Source organism: Oryzias latipes, chromosome 2 (assembly GCF_053564925.1).
Source record: "Oryzias latipes strain Hd-rR chromosome 2, Olatipes_Hd-rR_3.1".
NCBI classification, from domain to species: domain Eukaryota; kingdom Metazoa; phylum Chordata; class Actinopteri; order Beloniformes; family Adrianichthyidae; genus Oryzias; species Oryzias latipes.
In genome coordinates, this window is record NC_136238.1 from 38,179,555 (window position 1) to 38,199,056 (window position 19,502).

Genomic DNA, 19,502 nt, shown 5'->3' on the forward strand with positions numbered 1-19,502 from the left:
CACCTTGTCCTCAAAACTGCCGGGGTTTGCATGAGAGAAGGACGCTTTGTCCAGGTTCGGTTTGGCAAACATAGAGGGCACACGAACGACGGGCAGAGGCACCTCCCGGGGCACCAACTTTACTGGACTCTTTGGCAAAGACCATTTTTGGATTTTCGTGAAGGACCTGGCTTTAACACCATAGCGTGACTCACACACATACACATCTGCAGGTTTGAAGCCCTCAGGTTGCATTTCGAAGTAATCCTACGTGAATCACAAAAAGACACCTAAATTCACTACAGTTCTATTGTCATATGAAACCTTTTTGGGGGGTGTCTAACCTTCACAGAAAGAACCACACATTTGCCGAGAACTTTACTGATGGGCACTCTGTTGTAGTAGTAGCTCTTGAAGACTTCTTTTTCCAGAAACGTTTGTGAAGCCAAGTGAATAGTTTCACTTGGCCGCTTCAACCAGCAGCCATAGAGCCACATCACACCTTCAAGGAACAAGAATAAATTCATTTCAAAATATACAGCAGAATACACTCAACTCAAATGTTGTTGCCTGAAGATAGGTACACACATCAGTAAAGCATGGCATTTGACTTCACAACAGCTGATGCTCATGCGTCTCTGACTACTATGAACATTTTTATGAACTATCACATGCTGATCATATTTCTTTTTCGATGGAAATGCTGAGTTTACCTTTGAGGCCAGGTTACAATCATGAAAGTTCCTCATATTTGGATTGGAGCACTCTCAGAAGATGCAGTGTCGATGTACACTGTACATTCAGATAAATTATTAACTAATATTTCTCCTCCTAGATAAGCAATTGTATTTAGAAATGTATGAAATACGTTTTATTTGTAAAAAGGACCAGCCAATGAGAGCTGATTCCATGGCAATGTTATAACAACATCCAAAACAACAATAACTAAGGTCTGCAGGACTGGTTTGTTCCAAACAGCTCTTAAACAATGGCTGAAAACAAACCAGTCCTGCAGATGTTAGTTATTGTTGTTTTTCTTGACTTTTTTAGACTTGCTTTTTATTGTAAATAACCTTTGTAAATATTTTTACCACTAACATTGTGCTATTGTATTGCGTTGTCAATGTAACTGTTGAATCTTTTATCCTGCTTTAGGACAACGGATGAAGCTGGCATATATATGTCAAAGCAGCTGCTGAAACATTGTTTAATATGCAATGTCCTAATTCAAAATAAATAAATAAATAAATAAATAAAAATCTGCTGAAAAGTCTGCTGAAGTCAAAGTTAATACTTCTGGCCCTAAAACAATTCCATGTGTGGTAGATGGGGTCTCTGGCACTGAAAATATTTTAGAACTATGGTGACAACACTATATAAGAATATTTCACTGTGTCCAGAGTAGAGCTGTGACGGTCTTGGATTTTTGATCACGGCTGTGATGAACCACCAGGGAGCGCGGTGTTGCGGTTAACCGCAGCTATCAAAACTCTATGAGATAATCCTGCTGGACAGGATTCCAGAGTTTGTAAAAATGACTGATAATCCATTTGGGTTTAAAGAAAAGCTGGGTCCTGACATGTGTATATATGATCTTAAAGAAGTGATCTATTTCTGTTTCACTGTTATCTAGATGCCTGTAAAGCTATTGACAGAGTAAATCATACGAAAGTATTTATTAAACTGGTGGAGAGATGTGTACCTAAATGTGTGTATTCTGGCATATTGGTATGCTCAACAAACAATGCAGGTCAAATGGGGAACATAGGGTCTCAGACCTTTACTACACCATTCTCTCTCCTATTCTTTTTAACTTTTATGTGGATGAACTGTCTTTCAAACTTAAAGCACTTGTTGTTCACACTTGTTGTGTGGCTGAAGATCTCATTGTCAACCATTTGATGTATGCTGACGATCTAGTTGTGTTGACTCCAAGTACTACTGGTCTTCAATTTCTTAACATCTGTTCAGCTTATGGGCTTGATAATGACATCACATTAAATGCACAAAAAAGTCTGATTATGATTTCTCAGACAAAAGAACACTAAAACCAAAATGTCCCTGGTTTTGACCTATCAAATGCTGTGCTCGTGTGTACTAATACGATAAAGTATCTTGGGCATGTCATTTCAGAAGACTTGTCAGATGATGCAGATATCTACAGGAAGTGTCATGGTGTATATGGCCAAGCCAACACTCTCTCAAGTTTGGTATGCGTAAGAAGGAGTCGAGGTGGTGTTATTTAAAGCATTTTGTCCTCCTCTGTATACAGCTCATCTGTGGACAAACTCTGCCAAGGGACACTATTGTGCACCATTTAGTGTCGTCATCGTAGGTGCAGCCTCACTTTAATCATGGAAGTAAATTCGAATTTGACAAGTCATATTACCGCATTCGGGGTAGCCGATGCGCCACAGGACACGGCCGTGGTGAACAAGAAACGAAATCCGTGCAAATCACAATCACAATCACTCTCACTAAAGCTTGGTGCATGGAATGTAAGAACAACAAACGACAGTGATGGTTCAATCAGACCAGAACGCGCAACAGGCATCATAAGTAAAGAACTGGAAAAAGCCGCTTTTGATATTTGTGCCTTAAGTGAAGTTCGTCGACCTGGAACGGGAAATCTTGTTGAGAAAAGCCATACAATCTTTTGGAGTGGAAGTGACAAGAAAGAAGCAGGCGTGGGTTTTGCCATCAAGAACGATTTCCTCACGCAGTTTGATTTAAATCCAACCCCAATAAATGACAGACTTTCCACACTACGAGTAATGTTAAAAGGTGGTGACTATTTGACGCTCACAGGTATTAGTTATGTGTCATGGGAACCTTGTTTCAAATGAAAAACAGTCTTAAAACCACTTGGCAGCATCCATGCTCTAAACATCTTCACCAAATTGATCATGTACTTGCCAACGCAAGTGCAAAACAGTATATCACCACTGCAAAAGTTGACACCACAGCTGATTGCTTTACAGACCATAAACTACTAACCTCAAAATGCAAGTTCAGAATTCAACGTAAAAAGAAAGGTTTGAAACCCCCTAAAAAATTTGATATCACGTTAACTTTAGAAAAGAAACAATGTTTGAAACTGTTTCTTGATGAGAAGCTTCCAGATTGTAACCTTGATTGGGAAGAATTTAAAGTGACCTTGCAGGAAGCTGCTAAACACACTTTTAATCAAAAGAAAAAAGTAGCAAATGACTGGTTCGACGATCAAGACGAGGAGATACAACAACTCTTGAAAGATAAACAAAAGAATCGAAATGAATTACGCGAACGCATCAGGCTTTTGAAAAATCAATGGTTTCATGAAAGAGCAGCAGAGGCTGAACGTCACGCTCAGTCCAAAAACCACAGAGAATTCTATGCAGCTATCAATAAGATCTACGGTCCCAGGAGTAAAACCACACACCCAGTACGGTCGAAAAGTGGCGCCCTTCTTACATCAACCCCGAGCATCAAGGGTAGATGGGTAGAACACTTTAGCGAGCTACTTAACCAACCAACAACTGTTGACGCGAGTCTTATTGATGATATCGAACAGCTCCCAACCGATGTCTCACTTGATCTTCCAATAACTGAAGAAGAACTTGATATTGCACTCAAAAATACAAAACTTGGTAAAAGCCCCGGTCCTGATGGTGTTTTGCCTGAAGTACTTATACATGGTGGTAATACCCTAAAAGCATTCCTTTTCAAGATTATTTCAATGTTCTGGATCACTGAAAACATACCATCAGAAGTTACCGACCCAAACATCACCATCCTCTTCAAAAAGGGAGACCGAAGTCAATGCGGGAACTATCAAGGGATTTCTCTGTTAAGTGTGGTGGGGAAAGTGTTTGCTGATATCCTCTTACAGAGACTCAAACGCATAGCTGACAAGGTTTATCCCCAGTCACAATCCGGATATCGTGAAAACAGAAGTACCATTGATGGAATCTTTACTCTCAGACAACTTATGGAAAAAGCTAAAGAACAACGTCAAAATATGTACATTGTTTTTGTTGATTTTACCAAGGCTTTCGACACCGTAAACAGGGACTTTCTCTTTAAAATCTTGAGTAAGCTCGGCTGTCCACCAAAGTTCGTCAGGCTGATTCAAAGTCTTTATTCTCAAGTTAATGCCCGTCTTATTGTCGATGGAGTCTTGACCGAATCGTTTGAATATAACAGTGGTGTGAAACAGGGATGCAAGTTAGCACCCACACTGTTTGGTATCTATGCTTCAGTTCTTCTTCTACTTGCATACAAAAATATTAGCCAACAATTCAGTATCAAAATTAGATTCCGCTACGATGGTGATCTCTTTGACTTAAAGAGATTGAAAGCCAAAACCAAAACCTTTACTAACTTTATCAGAGAAGCACAGTACGCTGATGACATCGCTATCTTTAGCGACTCCTCACTTGGTCTGCAGACATTGCTAGTGGCATACAACGACATGGCAAAACGAATGGGTCTGTCTATCAATATCCAAAAGACTGAAACTATGTGCATTGGTCCGGAAGAGCAGTTTTTCATCAACGGCAAGCCAATCAAAAATGTAAACCGTTTCAAATACCTAGGGAGTATTGTTACCAGCGACTGTTCAGTAAAAGAGGAACTAGTCACACGTACACAAGCTGTATCATCTGCGTACGGTCGGTTACGTCAACGTGTTTTCGATTCCCATGACCTTACACCCTCGACAAAGCTGAAAGTTTATACCCAATGTTTGACGCCATTACTTACATATGGTTCCGAAACCTGGACACTGTACCGACATAACATCAGTCAGCTTCGGACAGTCCAACAGCGTCATCTGAGGAAAATACTAAGTATAAAGTGGAACGACTACATAAGCAACGAAGAGGTGTTACAGCGAGCGAATGCTGAGGATATTGAAATCAACTTAGTTAAAAGTCGTTTGCGCTGGCTCGGTCATGTATCTAGAATGGATAACAATCGTCCTGTAAAATCCCTCCTCTATGGTGAACTTGACAATGGTATTCGTCCTGTTGGTCGACCGACACTAAGATATAAGGACACCTGTAAAAGTATTCTGAAGTCAGGAGGAGTTTTAGATCAATGGAAGGAGTTGGTTGCTGACCGACTGCTCTGGAGAAGAACCATCGTAAATGTTTGTGAAGCCGGGAATGCAAACTGAATTGCAAGCTATAACCGAAGAAAGGAGCACCGAGCACGAAAGAAAGCCTTGAATGGAATTTGAACTTGATAGAATTAGTCTTTATTATTTATGCTTTAAAGTGTTTTATCCGTATCGGGTTGAGGCGTTTTTTATTGTGGACAAACTATAAAAGTACCAGTATCAGAAAGCTGAAGGTGGTGTTCATCTTGGCCATAAGTAACATACAGTACAGTTAGTGCCATACACTTCCAGTCAGATTTATGGACACACTGGAGGGACTGTCTTTTTATTTGTCCTTGTAATTAATGTTTATGGTGTTGTATGTATACGTAATAATTTTATCTTGTTATATTTATTTTTTTAATTAATTAATCTTTTTATGAATTATTGTAATTTTTCTAACACTGCTTCTTGTGTAAGGAACTTGTGTAAAGAGGGAGTCGAGGTGATGTTATTTTTGTCCTCCTCTGTATACAGCTCATCTGTGGACAAACTATAAAAGTACCAGTATGAGAAAGCTGCAGGTGGTCTACAATGAGGCTCTTAGGGTGCTTTTAAATAAGCCAAGGAGGGCGAGTGGTAGTGAGCTGTTTGTCCCTCAGAATTAACACTCTTTTAATTAATGTATTTTTTTATGAACTATTGTCATTTTCCTAACACTGCTTCTTAACTTGTGTATTCTTGACACTGTGCTTTTTTTATGGAGTGGGTTCGTGTACACCTTCTTTTGGACTGAGTCTGGCATAAATTCTATCAATCTATTATAAATAAGAAGCTTGGTTATTGTAGCAGTGACACTCTGGTGCTCTACATGTAATGCCATGGCACATATATCTGTGACAAACAGTCCTTAGAGGGTTACCAGCGCTGTCTTCCCACAGACGATAAATGCAGACAATGTGAGGCTTGAAGTACACTTCTGATGGCTCCACATAGACAAATTCTCCCACGCTGTAGGTGATGTTGTCAAAGGAGCATTCCTTTACATACTTGAGAAGAGGATTTGGTACCCAGGGATCTATTTGTACATAATGGGTTGTTCCCTCTTTTTTATCTGCAGAAACATTTCAGATACATTTTAGGACGAGAGATTCCTGTGTTTTCATGCATGAATAATAAATCAACTACCTTTGTTTTTCTCCCGTTTCCCTTTTTTTGCTTTTTTCTTATCCTCCTCAATCTCTCTGGGAATTTTCTCTCTTTTTTCCAGATCTACATCACTTTGTAAGTGTTTCAAAGTGTAACGGAGTGCAGTGGACATTAGGATCTCTCCATTCTTGCATAACTCATCCCGGGTCTTGATTAAAAAGTACTGCAGCTCCACTGCATCTTCAAATATCTTTGAGTCTGTCCTGTAAAAAGACAAAGCATGAGAACCATTAGTATGTATTTGAGCTGCTTTGATTATTGTTCAGGATCTAATCAACATGCAAATCCTAAAAGAAAAAAAAACGCTATTCAAGCCCCGAGCGGTGTTTTTAGGCGTTAGCCCACAGGTGCGACCTGCCCCTGCTCTCGCCGCCTAATTCTAACTCGCCCTTACTGGCTGAGCAGCTGCTACAGGCCCCGCTCTCCCCCTAGCACATATGCCAAATTGGTCAGAGCTGCATGTGATTATTTCAGTAAACTGTTTTTTAAAATGGCTGCTTTCCCGTTTCCGGATTTTAGTTCCATAGCAACTGTTATATGTGTTTAGGTCACCTGGGGGTAAGGAGCCCGTGATGGGACATGGGTAAAAATACTTAGATTTACAGCAGATACCTTTACATTTCTGTCTGTCTTTATCTCATTAACAAGCTCGGAATTCACAGAGGATGTTTAGAGATCAGATTTATTTAATTTAAAAAAAGCACAAAAGCATCGGAAATCACGTCTCCATGTCTGGGTTCATTCAGACTCCGGTACGCTCTCCGTCCCGCCGGAAAAGCCGCTTTCCGCCGCTACATCTGTGTCTCTGTGACCCAGATTCATTCAATAGGGCATAAATAAAAATAGGAATCAAACAAAGGGATCTATATATTATTGTCTCCATGAAAATAAGTAAAACATAATAAGATTTAGGAGGTCCGAATTTGCTGCTTCCCCATACAGCAGTGGCTGTCCGTCCGCTCACATGACAAGCAAACGAGCTCCGACTGCCCACGGAGGGAGCTATTCCCAACCATCAATCAATCAATCAAACAAACTTTATTTATAAAGCACTTTTCATATAAAAGTATAACACAAAGTCCTTTACATTAAAACAAAACAAGATAAATAATATAAAAACAAACATGAAAATTAAAATAAACAAGCACAAAAATAAATAAATAACAATAGAAATAGGGCCCCCCTCCCGGTACCTACACAACCCCCCATTTCTTTCACATCTCCCACCCCCTAACTAGTGGGGAGAGATAATGAGAAATGACAAATAAGAAATGACAAATAAGAAACAGGCTGAGCACGAAAACAAGATGTTGGAAACGCTAGTAGTTGGAGCCTCCCAACCCTAGCCACAAGGACTCACAATCAACCCCAAATAACAAAACCCAAAGTACCAAGACCAAAACCAACATCAAAGAACCCAAAGACCAACGTCAAAGATCCAAAGCCCAACCCCTTTCATCCTACAATAAAATTCACAAATTCTAACAAATTCCCTGTCTGCATTTTTGGGTCCAGCTACTCCAATCCTAACTAAATAAATAAATAGTGGTAGTAAAAAATTAGTTAAAAGCCAGGTTAAAAAGATGGGTCTTGAGCCTTTTTCTTAAAAGCATTAATGTTCTCTGCGGACTCTAGCCAGATTTCTAAGAAGATAAAAAACAGTTTTAACCATCTGTTTTATTTGTGGGATAAAAGTTAGCTTAGAGTCAAAAATGACGCCCCGGTTTCTGACTGTTTCTGAATGACTTAATGAAAATTATTTTAACTTCAGACACCGTTTCTCTCTCTTGGCTTCAGGACCGATAACTAAAATGTCAGTTTTCTCCTGGTTGAGCTGCAGAAAATTATTTTCCATTAGTAATTTCACATCTAAAATACAGTTAGAAAACAAGGGATTAAGGATGGAACATTGAGGCACACCACAATTAATTTCATGGACCCCGGAAAAGTTTGTGTCCATGCTTACCATAAAGTTTCTCTCCATGAGATGGGAATCGAACCACTTGAGAACAGTCCCCGAAAGGCCAAGACTTTAAAGTCTGTTTACAAGGATCAGGTGATCAACAGTATCAAAAGCTGCACGTAGATCTAACAGAACTAGTACTGAGATCTGATCTGAATCCAAGGCATACCTGACATCATTAACAATTTTTAACGAGACTGTCTCAGTACTGTGGTTTGTTCTAAAACCAGACTGGTTTATCTAAAAAATGTTATTTTGTAAGAGAAACAAGTTTTTCTACTTAAAAATGGCAAGTTGGACACAGGTATGTAGTTATTAAAAACAGAAGGGTCTAAGTTGGATTTCTTGAGTAACGGTTTCACCACTGCCATTTTAAAGGCAGCAGGAAAAATACCAGTCTGTAGAGAGTTCATGATATTTAAAATCTCACTCTCAAAAGACCCGTAAAATGATTTAAAAAGTGATGAGGGGATGGGATCTAAAAAACAAGTCGTTGGATTAACTTGGGAGAAAACTCGACCAAGTGTTGCAGCTTCAACCAGGTCAAAACTGTCCAGTGCTTCCTCAGGTAAAATCAACCCATCATTACCAATAAAAAGGCTTTTCTGTCCATTTACAATGTCAGATCTGACAAAATGGATCTTGCTCCTGAAGTGGTCTGCAAAGTCCACACAATGAGGCGGAGGCTGGCATTCTGTTTTTGTTCACATTCAAGTTGATTAAAGATTCAATTGTGGTGAAGAGGACTCTGGGGTTATTTTTATTTACAGAAATGATATTCACAAAATATGAATTTCTGGTCTGTTTTACTGTTTGATTATATACTTTTAGTTGGTTTTGGTATAGTTGATAGTTTATTACAAGTGTGTGTTTTCTCCAAAGTCTTTCGGCAGATCTACAACGTCTCTTCAATTGTTTAATTTCCTCAGTTCTCCAAGGGGGTATGGGTTTGATTCTTATCTTCTTAGATTTTAGAAGAGCAACTGAGTCGAGACTGGATTTTAATTTACTGTTAAAACTTTCAACAAGTAGATCACAGGGGGCCGGTAAGTGGAGAGTAGGGGCAAACAGATGTAATAACATTTTCGACCACTTCAGGAGTCAAGTAGCATTTCTTTACCATTCTCACAGGTCTCTTGCTTTATAAAACCAGTGATGTTAAAAAGCACACAGTAATGGTCAGATACAGCCAGGTCCACAACAGTGGACACACTGGTAGGTAAAACATGACTGACGACGAGGTTAAGAGTGTGCCCCCTGTTGTGAGTCGGCTGCATGGCGTGTTGTTTAAAATCAAGAGAAGCTAGCAAGTCCAAGAACTGAGTGGTGCAATAGTCTGACTTCCAGTCTACATGCAGGTTAAAATCACCTGTTATTAAAATCATGTTAAAGGAAGTGTGGACAGATGCTAGAAACTCTGAAAACTCCTCAATAAAAACAGAGCTTGCTTTGGGTGGTCTGTAAACTGTGATGCATAAAACTGGAGGAGGGCTGTTAAAAACAAAGCATTATGTTCAAAGCTGGGGTACTCATCTAATGTAATCTCCCTCCCTGGTTGAAAAATAAAGCTAAAGTTGGGCGGAGAGGCCTCTGTTAGAACAGCAGATGCATCCGTGCTCAGCCATGTTTCAGTTAAAAAGAGACCATCAATATTGTAATTATGGATAAAATCCTTTATGATAAATGTTTTGTTGGACAAAGATCGAACGTTGAAAAGTGCCATGTTAAAAGAGGAGGGCGGAGTGGTTGTGGAACCTGCTTCCTCAGGATTTGGTGCTTCCTTTGGTGGACAAAGGCAGTTAATGTTTGCTTTTCTCCCTGCATGCTCCCTCATAGAAGACCTGTCTGTAATAATAGTCTTAATGGGATAGACTGGGGGGGCAGCAGGTTGTGGCAAGGAATCACTGTTGATAGTTGAAGCAGTTTCTTGGGAAATGTGGGGGGGGGGGGGGGGGGGGGGGGGGGGAGTCAGTCACTTCCATAGACCGATGTCTGCACGGGTGAAGAGAAGGTTTGGACTGGTGTTGGAATGATGGGGGCCGGTGATGTCTGGACGGAGTGTCTGATGTTTTCAGCTAAAACACTGCTGCCCAGTGGACTGGGGTGAATCCCATCAGTTTTATAAAATGAGGTTCTGTTCCAGAAAAGAATAAAATTGTCAATAAAAACAAACTTATTCCGGCTGGCAACAGACTGGAGCCAGGTGCTCAGACTAAGCAGCCTGCTGAAATGGCCCTGGCCGCGGAAAAGGGAGGGGAGGGGTCCCAAAATAAAAACAGTCAATGGACAGGAGTTTAAAAAATGAAAAATCTGATGAATGCCTTTTTGGTTGTTTCAGACTCCCGATAAGCTGTGTCAACCATGGAGCTCTTTTGTTTGTCATGCCTGCAGACGGGCAGCTGGAGAACCACTGCGGTACGGGATGTTGTACTTTAGGGTTGAAAAGTAAAATTAATATTCAGAGTGGGTAACTTGTCTTTAATTAACGTACTCTTTGGCAGTCCCTTTGCATCCGAAGGCTACATGCTTCATACGTATCCCATCATGCATCACACAACCCGTACTTCCGCTCGACCAATCAACGTGTCGCTGTAACTACGCTGCATTAAAATACAACAGAATGAATGACTATCAGAATATTATTCCATGGGAACCAAAAAATATTTCGTGGAAACATTTTTTTTTAACCCATGTCAGGTCTCGGGCTCCATTTGGGGGTAACAAACAGACCTATGGGATTTTTAGCAGAATCTGCAAAAGTTAACTTTTGGGTTTCCATGGTAACAGATGTTTGGTTAACCCCACCACATTCCTAATATATTCATATTGTATTCTGCATTCACACCAGATGCGATTTGCGCATCGACTTTTAATATTAAGGCAATGTACAGGCGTGATCTGAGGTCCTGCGGAACGATTTGGGCATCAGGAACAGGGCGGCACGGCGGGATGGACTCTGCTTTGGGCATGTGATGTTTTCAGTGACTCGATGAAGGATCAGGCCTGGGCGGCGGCACTCGCTATGCTGCCCAGCAGGCAGAGAGCCACAGTAGTTGCGCGGTGGCTCCAGCTCCATGGGCTTATGAGGTTTCTCTTATTTTCTTTGAGACAATGATGAAAAGACCCCACAGTTTTATTATTATTTTTCCCCTCACAAGATAATGCAGGACAGAAATTCTTCCAATAGGGCCACAAATCGGAAGTAACCTTTAAAACAGCCATCACATCCAGCCGCAGTCGAGCATTGAATTTGACGCGCGTCAAAATAGAGGCAGCAGACACAAATTTGACATGCGAATGGCGCCCAGTGTGTCAATGCAGCACCGTTTCATTCAACTTGAGCCAATAATAGTAAAATAATAATAGTAAAAAATAGTGAGAGCTCTAAAAACTAATTTTTGTTCCAAACAGCTTTCAAATGATTCTTGAGATAGGATGCAATATTTTGAAATCCCTAGTAGGACTTTAAATTTGTAGCTGGTGCCAAAGCTAATTTTCTTTTCTTCTTTTTAACTTGTCCTGTCCAACAGCTGGGCAGACAGATGAGAACTGAGGGCCTCTTGCGTTGGACATATTTTACTTTAACAACAGGGGTTATGAATCTTCTGACAAACCAGAGGTATGTCTGAATAAACTCCTACTGTAATAGAGGCCAAACTTTCTTCATTTTAATCATGTTTGAAAATCTTTTGTGTTGGACCGGACAGAAAAGGAAAGGAGGGAAGAAGAGAGAGGGATGTTAGAGAGACGGGGAAGGAGGGGCGGGTGGGGCAACACAGCATAAAGCAACAAGTTTCTAGATGTTTATCATTACATTAAGGTTAAGATGTAATACAAGTCTATAAGCTAATGTTCTTCAAAAATGTTAAGATGGCGGCCACTTTCAAGGTCAAGTGTCAACAAAACTTCAGTTGTGGTTTTGGACATAAGCTTGTGAAATGGGTGTTTAAATTTGTGAAGATCACTCAAACAATTTGATCATTGGAGCAGGCAAAAAAGGAAAGCTGCAACAGCTAAATTACCTCCAACGAGTAAGGCAAGTCCTGAGAAGCTAGCTCCATGGCAAGAACAAGACCCGTGGAATAAACAGCTACGCACTGCCACTTATCAGATATCCTGCAGGAATAATAAGATGGCCAAAGGACGAGATACAGACCACAGATGTTAAAACACGAAAGCTCCTCACCATGCATGGAGGGTTCCATCCCAAATCCAGCACCCTGAGACTGTATGATAGCCGCAAGAAAGGAGGCCGAGGACTAAGGAGTGCGGAAGCCACTGTCCAGGATGAAACATCCAAGATGCATGAGTACATCAAGCTCAAGGCCCCAACTGACAGTGTGCTCAGTAAATGTCTCAGCCAATGGAGAGCAGAGGATACAGTGCCAGAGGACAGATCCTCATGGGAGGACAGATCCTCATGGGAGGACAGATCCTCATGGGAAGACAAACCCCTGCATGGGATGTACCACCGGACCATAACTGAAGTGGCTGATATCAAGAAGTCCTACCAATGGCTAGAAAGGCCTGGCCTACAAGACAGCACTGAAGCGCTCATCCTGGCAGCTCAAGAACAAGCCCTAAGCACCAGAGCAATAGAGGCTCGGATCTACCACACCAGAAAAGACCCAAGGTGTAGTAGGCTGTGAAAAGTGCCACCTGAAACAATCCAGCACATAACTGCGGGATCTAAGATGCTGGCACGTAAAGCATACATGGAGCGCCACAATCAAGTGGCTGGAATAATATACAGGAACATGTGTGCAGAATATGGACTGGAAACCCCAAGGTCAAAATGGGAAACACCCCCGAAAGTATGAAAGGGCAAAGATCCTATGGGACTTCCAGATCCAGACTGATAGAATGGTAATGGCGAACCAACCAGACATTGTAGTGGTGGATAAAGAACAGAGGAAAGCCGTTGTGGTGGATGTGGCAGTGCCAAGCGATGGGAACATCAGGAAGAAGGAACATGAGAAACTGGAGAAATACCAGGGACTCAGAGAAGAACTGGAGAAAGCCTGGAAAGTGAAGGTGACAGTGCTGCCTGTGGTAATTGGAGCACTCGGGGCAGTAACCCCCAAGCTGGAGGAGTGGCTACAACAGATACCTGAAAAGACCTCAGACCTCTCAGTCCGGAAAAGTGCTTGGAACAGCTAAGATACTGCGCAGGACCCTCAAGCTCCCAGGCCTCTGGTAGAGGACCCGAGATTGGAGCAGAAACCACCCGTGGAGGGTGAGAGGGGCGTGTATTTTAATTTTTACTTTTGGTCTGCACTGTATATGGCCGTGGTGCAACAGTAGGGCGGTCGACCCATGATCGTAAGATTGCAAGTTCGACTCCTGCCTTGCACACCCATGAGTCGAAATGTCCTTGGGCAAGACACTGAACCCCCACCTTGCCTCTGGTGGCAGGTGTGTTTGGCAGCGTAGCGGCCACCAGTGTGTGAATGTGAGTGTGCATGGGTGAATGGGACTGTGACTGTAAAAGCGCTTTGTCCTCGTAGGTAAAAAAGCGCTATACAAGTATACGCCATTTTTTATATATAGGTAGATCTTTAAGATTTGGCCGTCTAAAAAGTAGTTTACATGCCAAAAAAATGTGCCTACCCCTGTGCTACACTGAAGCTTATGAACACAAACTATGAAAGCAAAAGATGGGGAGAAAGCGATATGAGACAACGCATCTGAAAACTTTTGTGTTGCAAGGGTAAAAAATATGTTTAGAAAGCAAAAAGAATAAAATTTCTGAAAACAACAAATGTTTTTTTGAAAAGCAAACAATTAAAATTTTCATTTGCAACATAAAAAAGTGTTGTTTGCAATTTCTTGCCATATACATCACTTCATATGTACTGTTCAGAAATGTGTAAATCCCCGAATTTGACAGTTTGCCACAGATGGCTACCAAACTTCTTTTGAATATTCCCAACAAGTGTTTTGGGCCTGTTTTACATAAACTGATGCAAAAAAACTAGGTCTAGATGCTACTGTTCTAACAGTAGATTTCTTTAAAATGTAAATTTGTTGAAAAAAAGAAGTCTTATACAGGCCCTTGAAAAGTATTCAGCCACATTTATCTTTTCAACCTTCTGCCACATTTCAGGGTTCAAACATAACACTATGCCACCTCCTCTTTAATTCCTTTTTCAAAGGTTGTCATACCTGTGTAGCCTCCTTGCCTTCTTCAACACTTCAAACATGTGCTCCTGAAAGACGTCCAGCCTCCTGTAGCGACCACGCTCCAGGTTCATTCGGATTATTTCAAAGTTGAGAGGTGGTTTTTCAGGGGCAGCAGGATCCACAGCAGGAATCTCAGCCAGAAAGTCACTATAGCATCGGTGCTTCCTGCTCTGGTGTCTCATTACAGAAACATAGAGTTTCCTGAGGAGCTCCATGACCCGACGACCCACTGCCGGTGGTCTATAGTCTTCCTCTGTGTATGGAATCATGTACATGTCACTTGACAGAGAGCTTTGCATTTGAGGCATTGAAGGTGTCACAGGAGCATCATCATCCTTGTCCATGTCTTCCATGTCATCATGTCCATCCTCCATGTCTGCCAGTTTAAGTTCAAGCTCATCTACCCCCATCAGTGCCCCCACAGGGGTACCTGCAGGAGGGGAAGCTCGCTCCTGGGGTGGCCTCTCGGGTTCTTGCTGTTCCGCAAGTTTTGCGGCACACTCTGAAATATTTCAAACGATTGTTTTTAACATTTATTGTAATTCATACCAACAAAACTACACTGTCTGATTTTGCTCATCAGCTACACACCTTCATACTCTGCTTTTGTGGAAGCTTCGAGGTTCCTCCACTCTGTGCCTACTAATCGACTCAACTCTCCGAACGACAGGTCTGGGTGCCGAGCTTTGAAGACAGCCCGCATTTTGCTGCTGAAAAAAATGTAGCCACTGATATTCATTTTCCTCTTTGCTCCTCTCTTTGATAAACCCATCACCTTTGGAGAGGCCTTGAAAAGAGAGAAAAACATCAAATCAGGGGAATGTGCTTGAAACCTAAAGAGCACAAGATTGTAGGCATTTAAGGTCATTGGAAGAATACAAATACTTGGGAAGGTGTGTATGGCATGATGTCCATGTCACTTGACAGAGAGCTTTGCATTTGAGGCATTGAAGGTGTCACAGGAGCACATTCATCCTCGTCCATGTCTGCCAATTTAAGTTCAAGCTCATCTATCTTCTTGTCCAAAAAGGGTGAAGCTTCCTTCTGTGGTTCATAGAGTTTTCTACACAAAACACCAAAACAAGATGGTAAAAGAAGGACCTAATTCAGTTTAGATCAGAGGAGAAGTTCTTTTTGACTTTCCAAACCTGAAATAGTAAATCTCATCCTCCACCACTTTGGAAGAATATGAGAAGCGCTTCAGACCCTCTAACTTTTTCACTTGTTTCTCTGTCTCAATGTAGCTGCTCTCACACAGCAGGATGTCCTCCTCGGTGTATTCTGTAGGTCTGCATGACAGGTACTCCTTAAAGGAGGACACCATACATTTGCCTGGAAACACAAGTGTTGTTACCAAGTCAGTTGGAAAATAGATTTTTTTTTAATGACATGATTTTGGCCCCAGGGCTTCATTATAACGTTTCCTCACAGTAGAGCCAAGCTAGAAGTTCCTCTTACAATTCCAGCCCTGTTTTCATGCCTGTATTCTTTATGTTGGGGTCTTGGGGTGTATGGGTGAATGTCAATGGTGGGTGGGGGAGGAGGTTGGCTTTAATTTCAAAATGTTGTGCCTATGTTTGGCTTTCGTTTGTAAAGGTCTTTGACAACATGAAAAGCACTTTTTTTTTATCAATAACGTTTGAAGGCCCACATTCAGAGATGGCTATATGGCTGTGCCGTACCTAGGACACAAGTCATGGGCAAGGTTTCCTCCAGGTGACTTAGAAAAACCTCTCTCTTGTAAAACATCTTTGTGGGTTCGTGCTCCGTTTCCTCAGGATGAATGAAAATAGGTCCAAAGAAGAAGGTGGTTCCATTCTGCAACCACAGCTTCTCAATTCTGTAGACAAGTTAGTAAAACTGCATGAGGAATCGCAAATCAAGAATTGTACTTACAACAGTGTCATTTCTTAAAACCTATTTTTGTTCAGAGGTTTTTCTTGACTATATATTTATTTTCACCAACCTGGCAACCCGGGGCTTTGACAATCCATGTGATTGGATATATACGCAGTCTCCAAGTTTAAACCTCATGTTATTGTAGCATAACTGTTCAAAGTACTGGCAGCCTGGCTCGGCTCCATTTATCTCCATGGGAACATCCTCTCGCTCCTGAAATGTTGAACATTCACAAACATTCAAATCTTGACAGTCTCTAATTTGAAATAGAGTTCTTTGCTGCCGGAATTAAATGTTAGCATATGAGTTCTCAAGCACTAACATCCAGATTTTATTTTTTCCAGCAAATATAGGTTTTTATTACTAAGGCAGAGTCTGGACAACAGAGACTTCATGAAACAGCTCAACATGCGTTAACACCTAAAAATAGTGACATACATGTAGTTTTGATAGTAAATATAGCTTTTGTTTACACAGACTCAAGTTAGCAGAATCTAAAAGGTTTACTAAATATGTCAAGAATCTTTAAGAAACTTTGATCTCATTTAACTGCAAAAAAACAACAATCAAATCAAGCAGGTGCTTCACCTCACCTTGTCCTCGAAACTGCCGGGGTTTGCATGAGAGAAGGACGCTTTGTCCAGGTCCGGTTCTGTAAATCTGGAGGCATAAACGACGGGCAGAGGCACCACCCGGCGCACCAACTTTACTGGACTCTGTGGCATGTTCCAAACTTTGATTTTCTTGAAGGACCTGGCTTTAACACCTTGGCGGGACTTACACACATACACATCTATAGGTTTGAAGCCCTCAGGTTGCATTTCGAAGTAATCCTACGTGAATCACAAAAAGACACTTAAATTCACTACAGTTCTATTGTCATATGAAACCTTTTTGGGGGGTGTCTAACCTTCACAGAAAGAACCACACATTTGCCGAGAACTTTACTGATGGGCACTCTGTTGTAGTAGTAGCTCTTGAAGACTTCTTTTTCCAGAAACGTTTTTGAAACATGGTGAATAGTTTCACTTGGCCGCTTTAACCAGCAGCCATAGAGCCACATCACACCTTCAAGGAACAAGAATAAATTCATTTAAAAATATACAGCAGAATACACTCAACTCAAATGTTGCTGCCTGAAGATAGGTACACACATCAGTGAAGCATGGCATTTGACTTCCTGGTTAGACCATTGTGTCACAACAGCTGATGTTCATGCGTCTCTGACTACTATGAACATTATTATGAACTATCATTTGCTTATCACATTCCTTTTAAGATGCAAATGCTGAGTTTACCTTTGAGGCCAGGTTACAATCATGAAAGTTCCTCATATTTGGATTGGAGCACTCTCAGAAGATGCAGTGTCGATGTACACTGTACATTCAGATAAATTATTAACTAATATTTCTCCTCCTAGAGAAGCAATTGCATTTAGAAATGTATGAAATACGTTTTATTTGTAAAAAGGACCAGCCAATGAGAGCTGATTCCATGGCTATGTTATAACAACATCCAAAACAACAATAACTAAGGTCTGCAGGACTGGTTTGTTCCAAACAGCTCTTAAATAATGGCTGAAAACAAACCAGTCCTGCAGATGTTAGTTATTGTTGTTTTTCTTGACTTTTTTAGACTTGCTTTTTATTGTAGATAACCTTTGTAAATATTTTTACCACTAACATTGTGCTATTGTATTGCGTTGTCAATGTAACTGTTGAAGCTTTTATCCTGCTTTAGGACAACGGATGAAGCTGGCATATTTATGTCAAGGCAGCTGCTGAAACATTGTTTAATATGCAATGTCCTAATTCAAAATAAATATATAAATAAATAAATAAATAAATAAAACTCTGCTGAAAAGAAGTCAAAGTTAATACTTCTGGCCCTAAAACAATTCCATGTGTGGTAGATGGGGTCTCTGGCACTGAAAATATTTTAGAACTATGGTGACAACACTATATAAGAATATTTCACTGTGTCCAGAGGGATCTGTTTGTAGCAAAGGACACTGATACCTCTGGTGTAATCACAGCGCAAAATGTCCACCAAGCTATCTCAAAACTGTCAAACAACAAAGCTACTGGATGGGGGTATCCGAGTATGTAAAGTTCGCCAGTGCAAGGGTAATCCCACTACTTGCCATGTGTTTTACAGCTTTAATGTTCATGGATTTTAACCGGACTCTATGATAACTCTTATGTTAGTAGCAGGGATAAAAACAAAGCTGGAAAAATTGGTTGCTCTGAAAATTACAGACTGATAGCTCTGGCTAGTTTTCTATCAAAACTCTATGAGATAATCCTGCTGGACAGGATTACAGAGTTTGTAAAAATGACTGATAATCCATTTGGGTTTAAAGAAAAGATGGGTCCTGACATGTGTATATATGATCTTAAAGAAATTATCTATTTCACTGTTATCTAGATGACTGTAAAGCTTTTGACAGAGTAAATCATAAGAAATTATTTATAAAACTGGTGGAGAGATGTGTACCTAAATGTGTTGTGTGTATTCTGGCATATTGGTATGCTCAACAAACAATGCAGGTCAAATGGGGAAAATAGGGTTTCAGACTTTTTAAATACACCATTCTCTCTCCTATTCTTTTTAACTTTTCTGTGGATGAACTGCCTCTCAAACTTAAAGCACTTGTTGTTCACACTTGTTGTGTGGCTGAAGATATAATTGTCAACCATTTGATGTATGCTGACGATATAGTTGTGTTGAGTCCAAGTACTGCTGTAATGCTATAATGACATCACATTAAATGCACAAAAAAGTCTGATTGTGATTTCTCGGACAAAAGAACACTAAAACCACAATTTACCTGGTTTTGACCTATCAAATGCTGTGCTCGTGTGTACTAATACGATTAAGTATCTTGGGCATGTCATTTCAGAAAACTTGTCAGATGATGCAGATATCTACAGGAAGTGTCATGGTGTATATGGCCAAAGCCAACACTCTTTCTCTCAAGTTTGGTATGCGTAAGGAGTCGAGGTGGTGTTATTTAAACATTTTGTCCTCCTCTGTATACAGCTCATCTGTGGACAAACTATAAAAGTACCAGTATGAGAAAGCTGCAGGTGGTGTACAATGAGGCTCTTAGGGTGCTTTTAAATAAGCCAAGGAGGGCGAGTGGTAGTGAGCCGTTTGTCCCTCAGAATTAACACTCTTTTAATTAAT

General features: G+C 40.8%; 1 protein-coding gene across 7 annotated transcripts in view; it reads right to left on the bottom strand.

Moving 5' to 3' along the window:
• Nucleotides 1–19,502, bottom strand: part of LOC101165030 (uncharacterized) — a 103,436-nt gene that overhangs the window by 64,923 nt on the left and 19,011 nt on the right. For all 7 annotated transcript variants that reach the window (XM_078933938.1, XM_078933937.1, XM_023961723.2 and 4 more), the window contains 12 exons: nucleotides 17,224–17,381; nucleotides 16,907–17,146; nucleotides 16,381–16,526; nucleotides 16,097–16,254; nucleotides 15,563–15,746; nucleotides 15,300–15,477; nucleotides 15,006–15,201; nucleotides 14,397–14,916; nucleotides 6,248–6,471; nucleotides 5,982–6,173; nucleotides 324–481; nucleotides 4–246 (listed from right to left, as the gene is read on the bottom strand). In XM_078933938.1, the coding sequence (XP_078790064.1) occupies nucleotides 4–246; nucleotides 324–481; nucleotides 5,982–6,173; nucleotides 6,248–6,471; nucleotides 14,397–14,916; nucleotides 15,006–15,201; nucleotides 15,300–15,477; nucleotides 15,563–15,746; nucleotides 16,097–16,254; nucleotides 16,381–16,526; nucleotides 16,907–17,146; nucleotides 17,224–17,381 (2,597 nt within the window). The remainder of the gene's footprint in view (nucleotides 1–3; nucleotides 247–323; nucleotides 482–5,981; nucleotides 6,174–6,247; nucleotides 6,472–14,396; nucleotides 14,917–15,005; nucleotides 15,202–15,299; nucleotides 15,478–15,562; nucleotides 15,747–16,096; nucleotides 16,255–16,380; nucleotides 16,527–16,906; nucleotides 17,147–17,223; nucleotides 17,382–19,502) is intronic.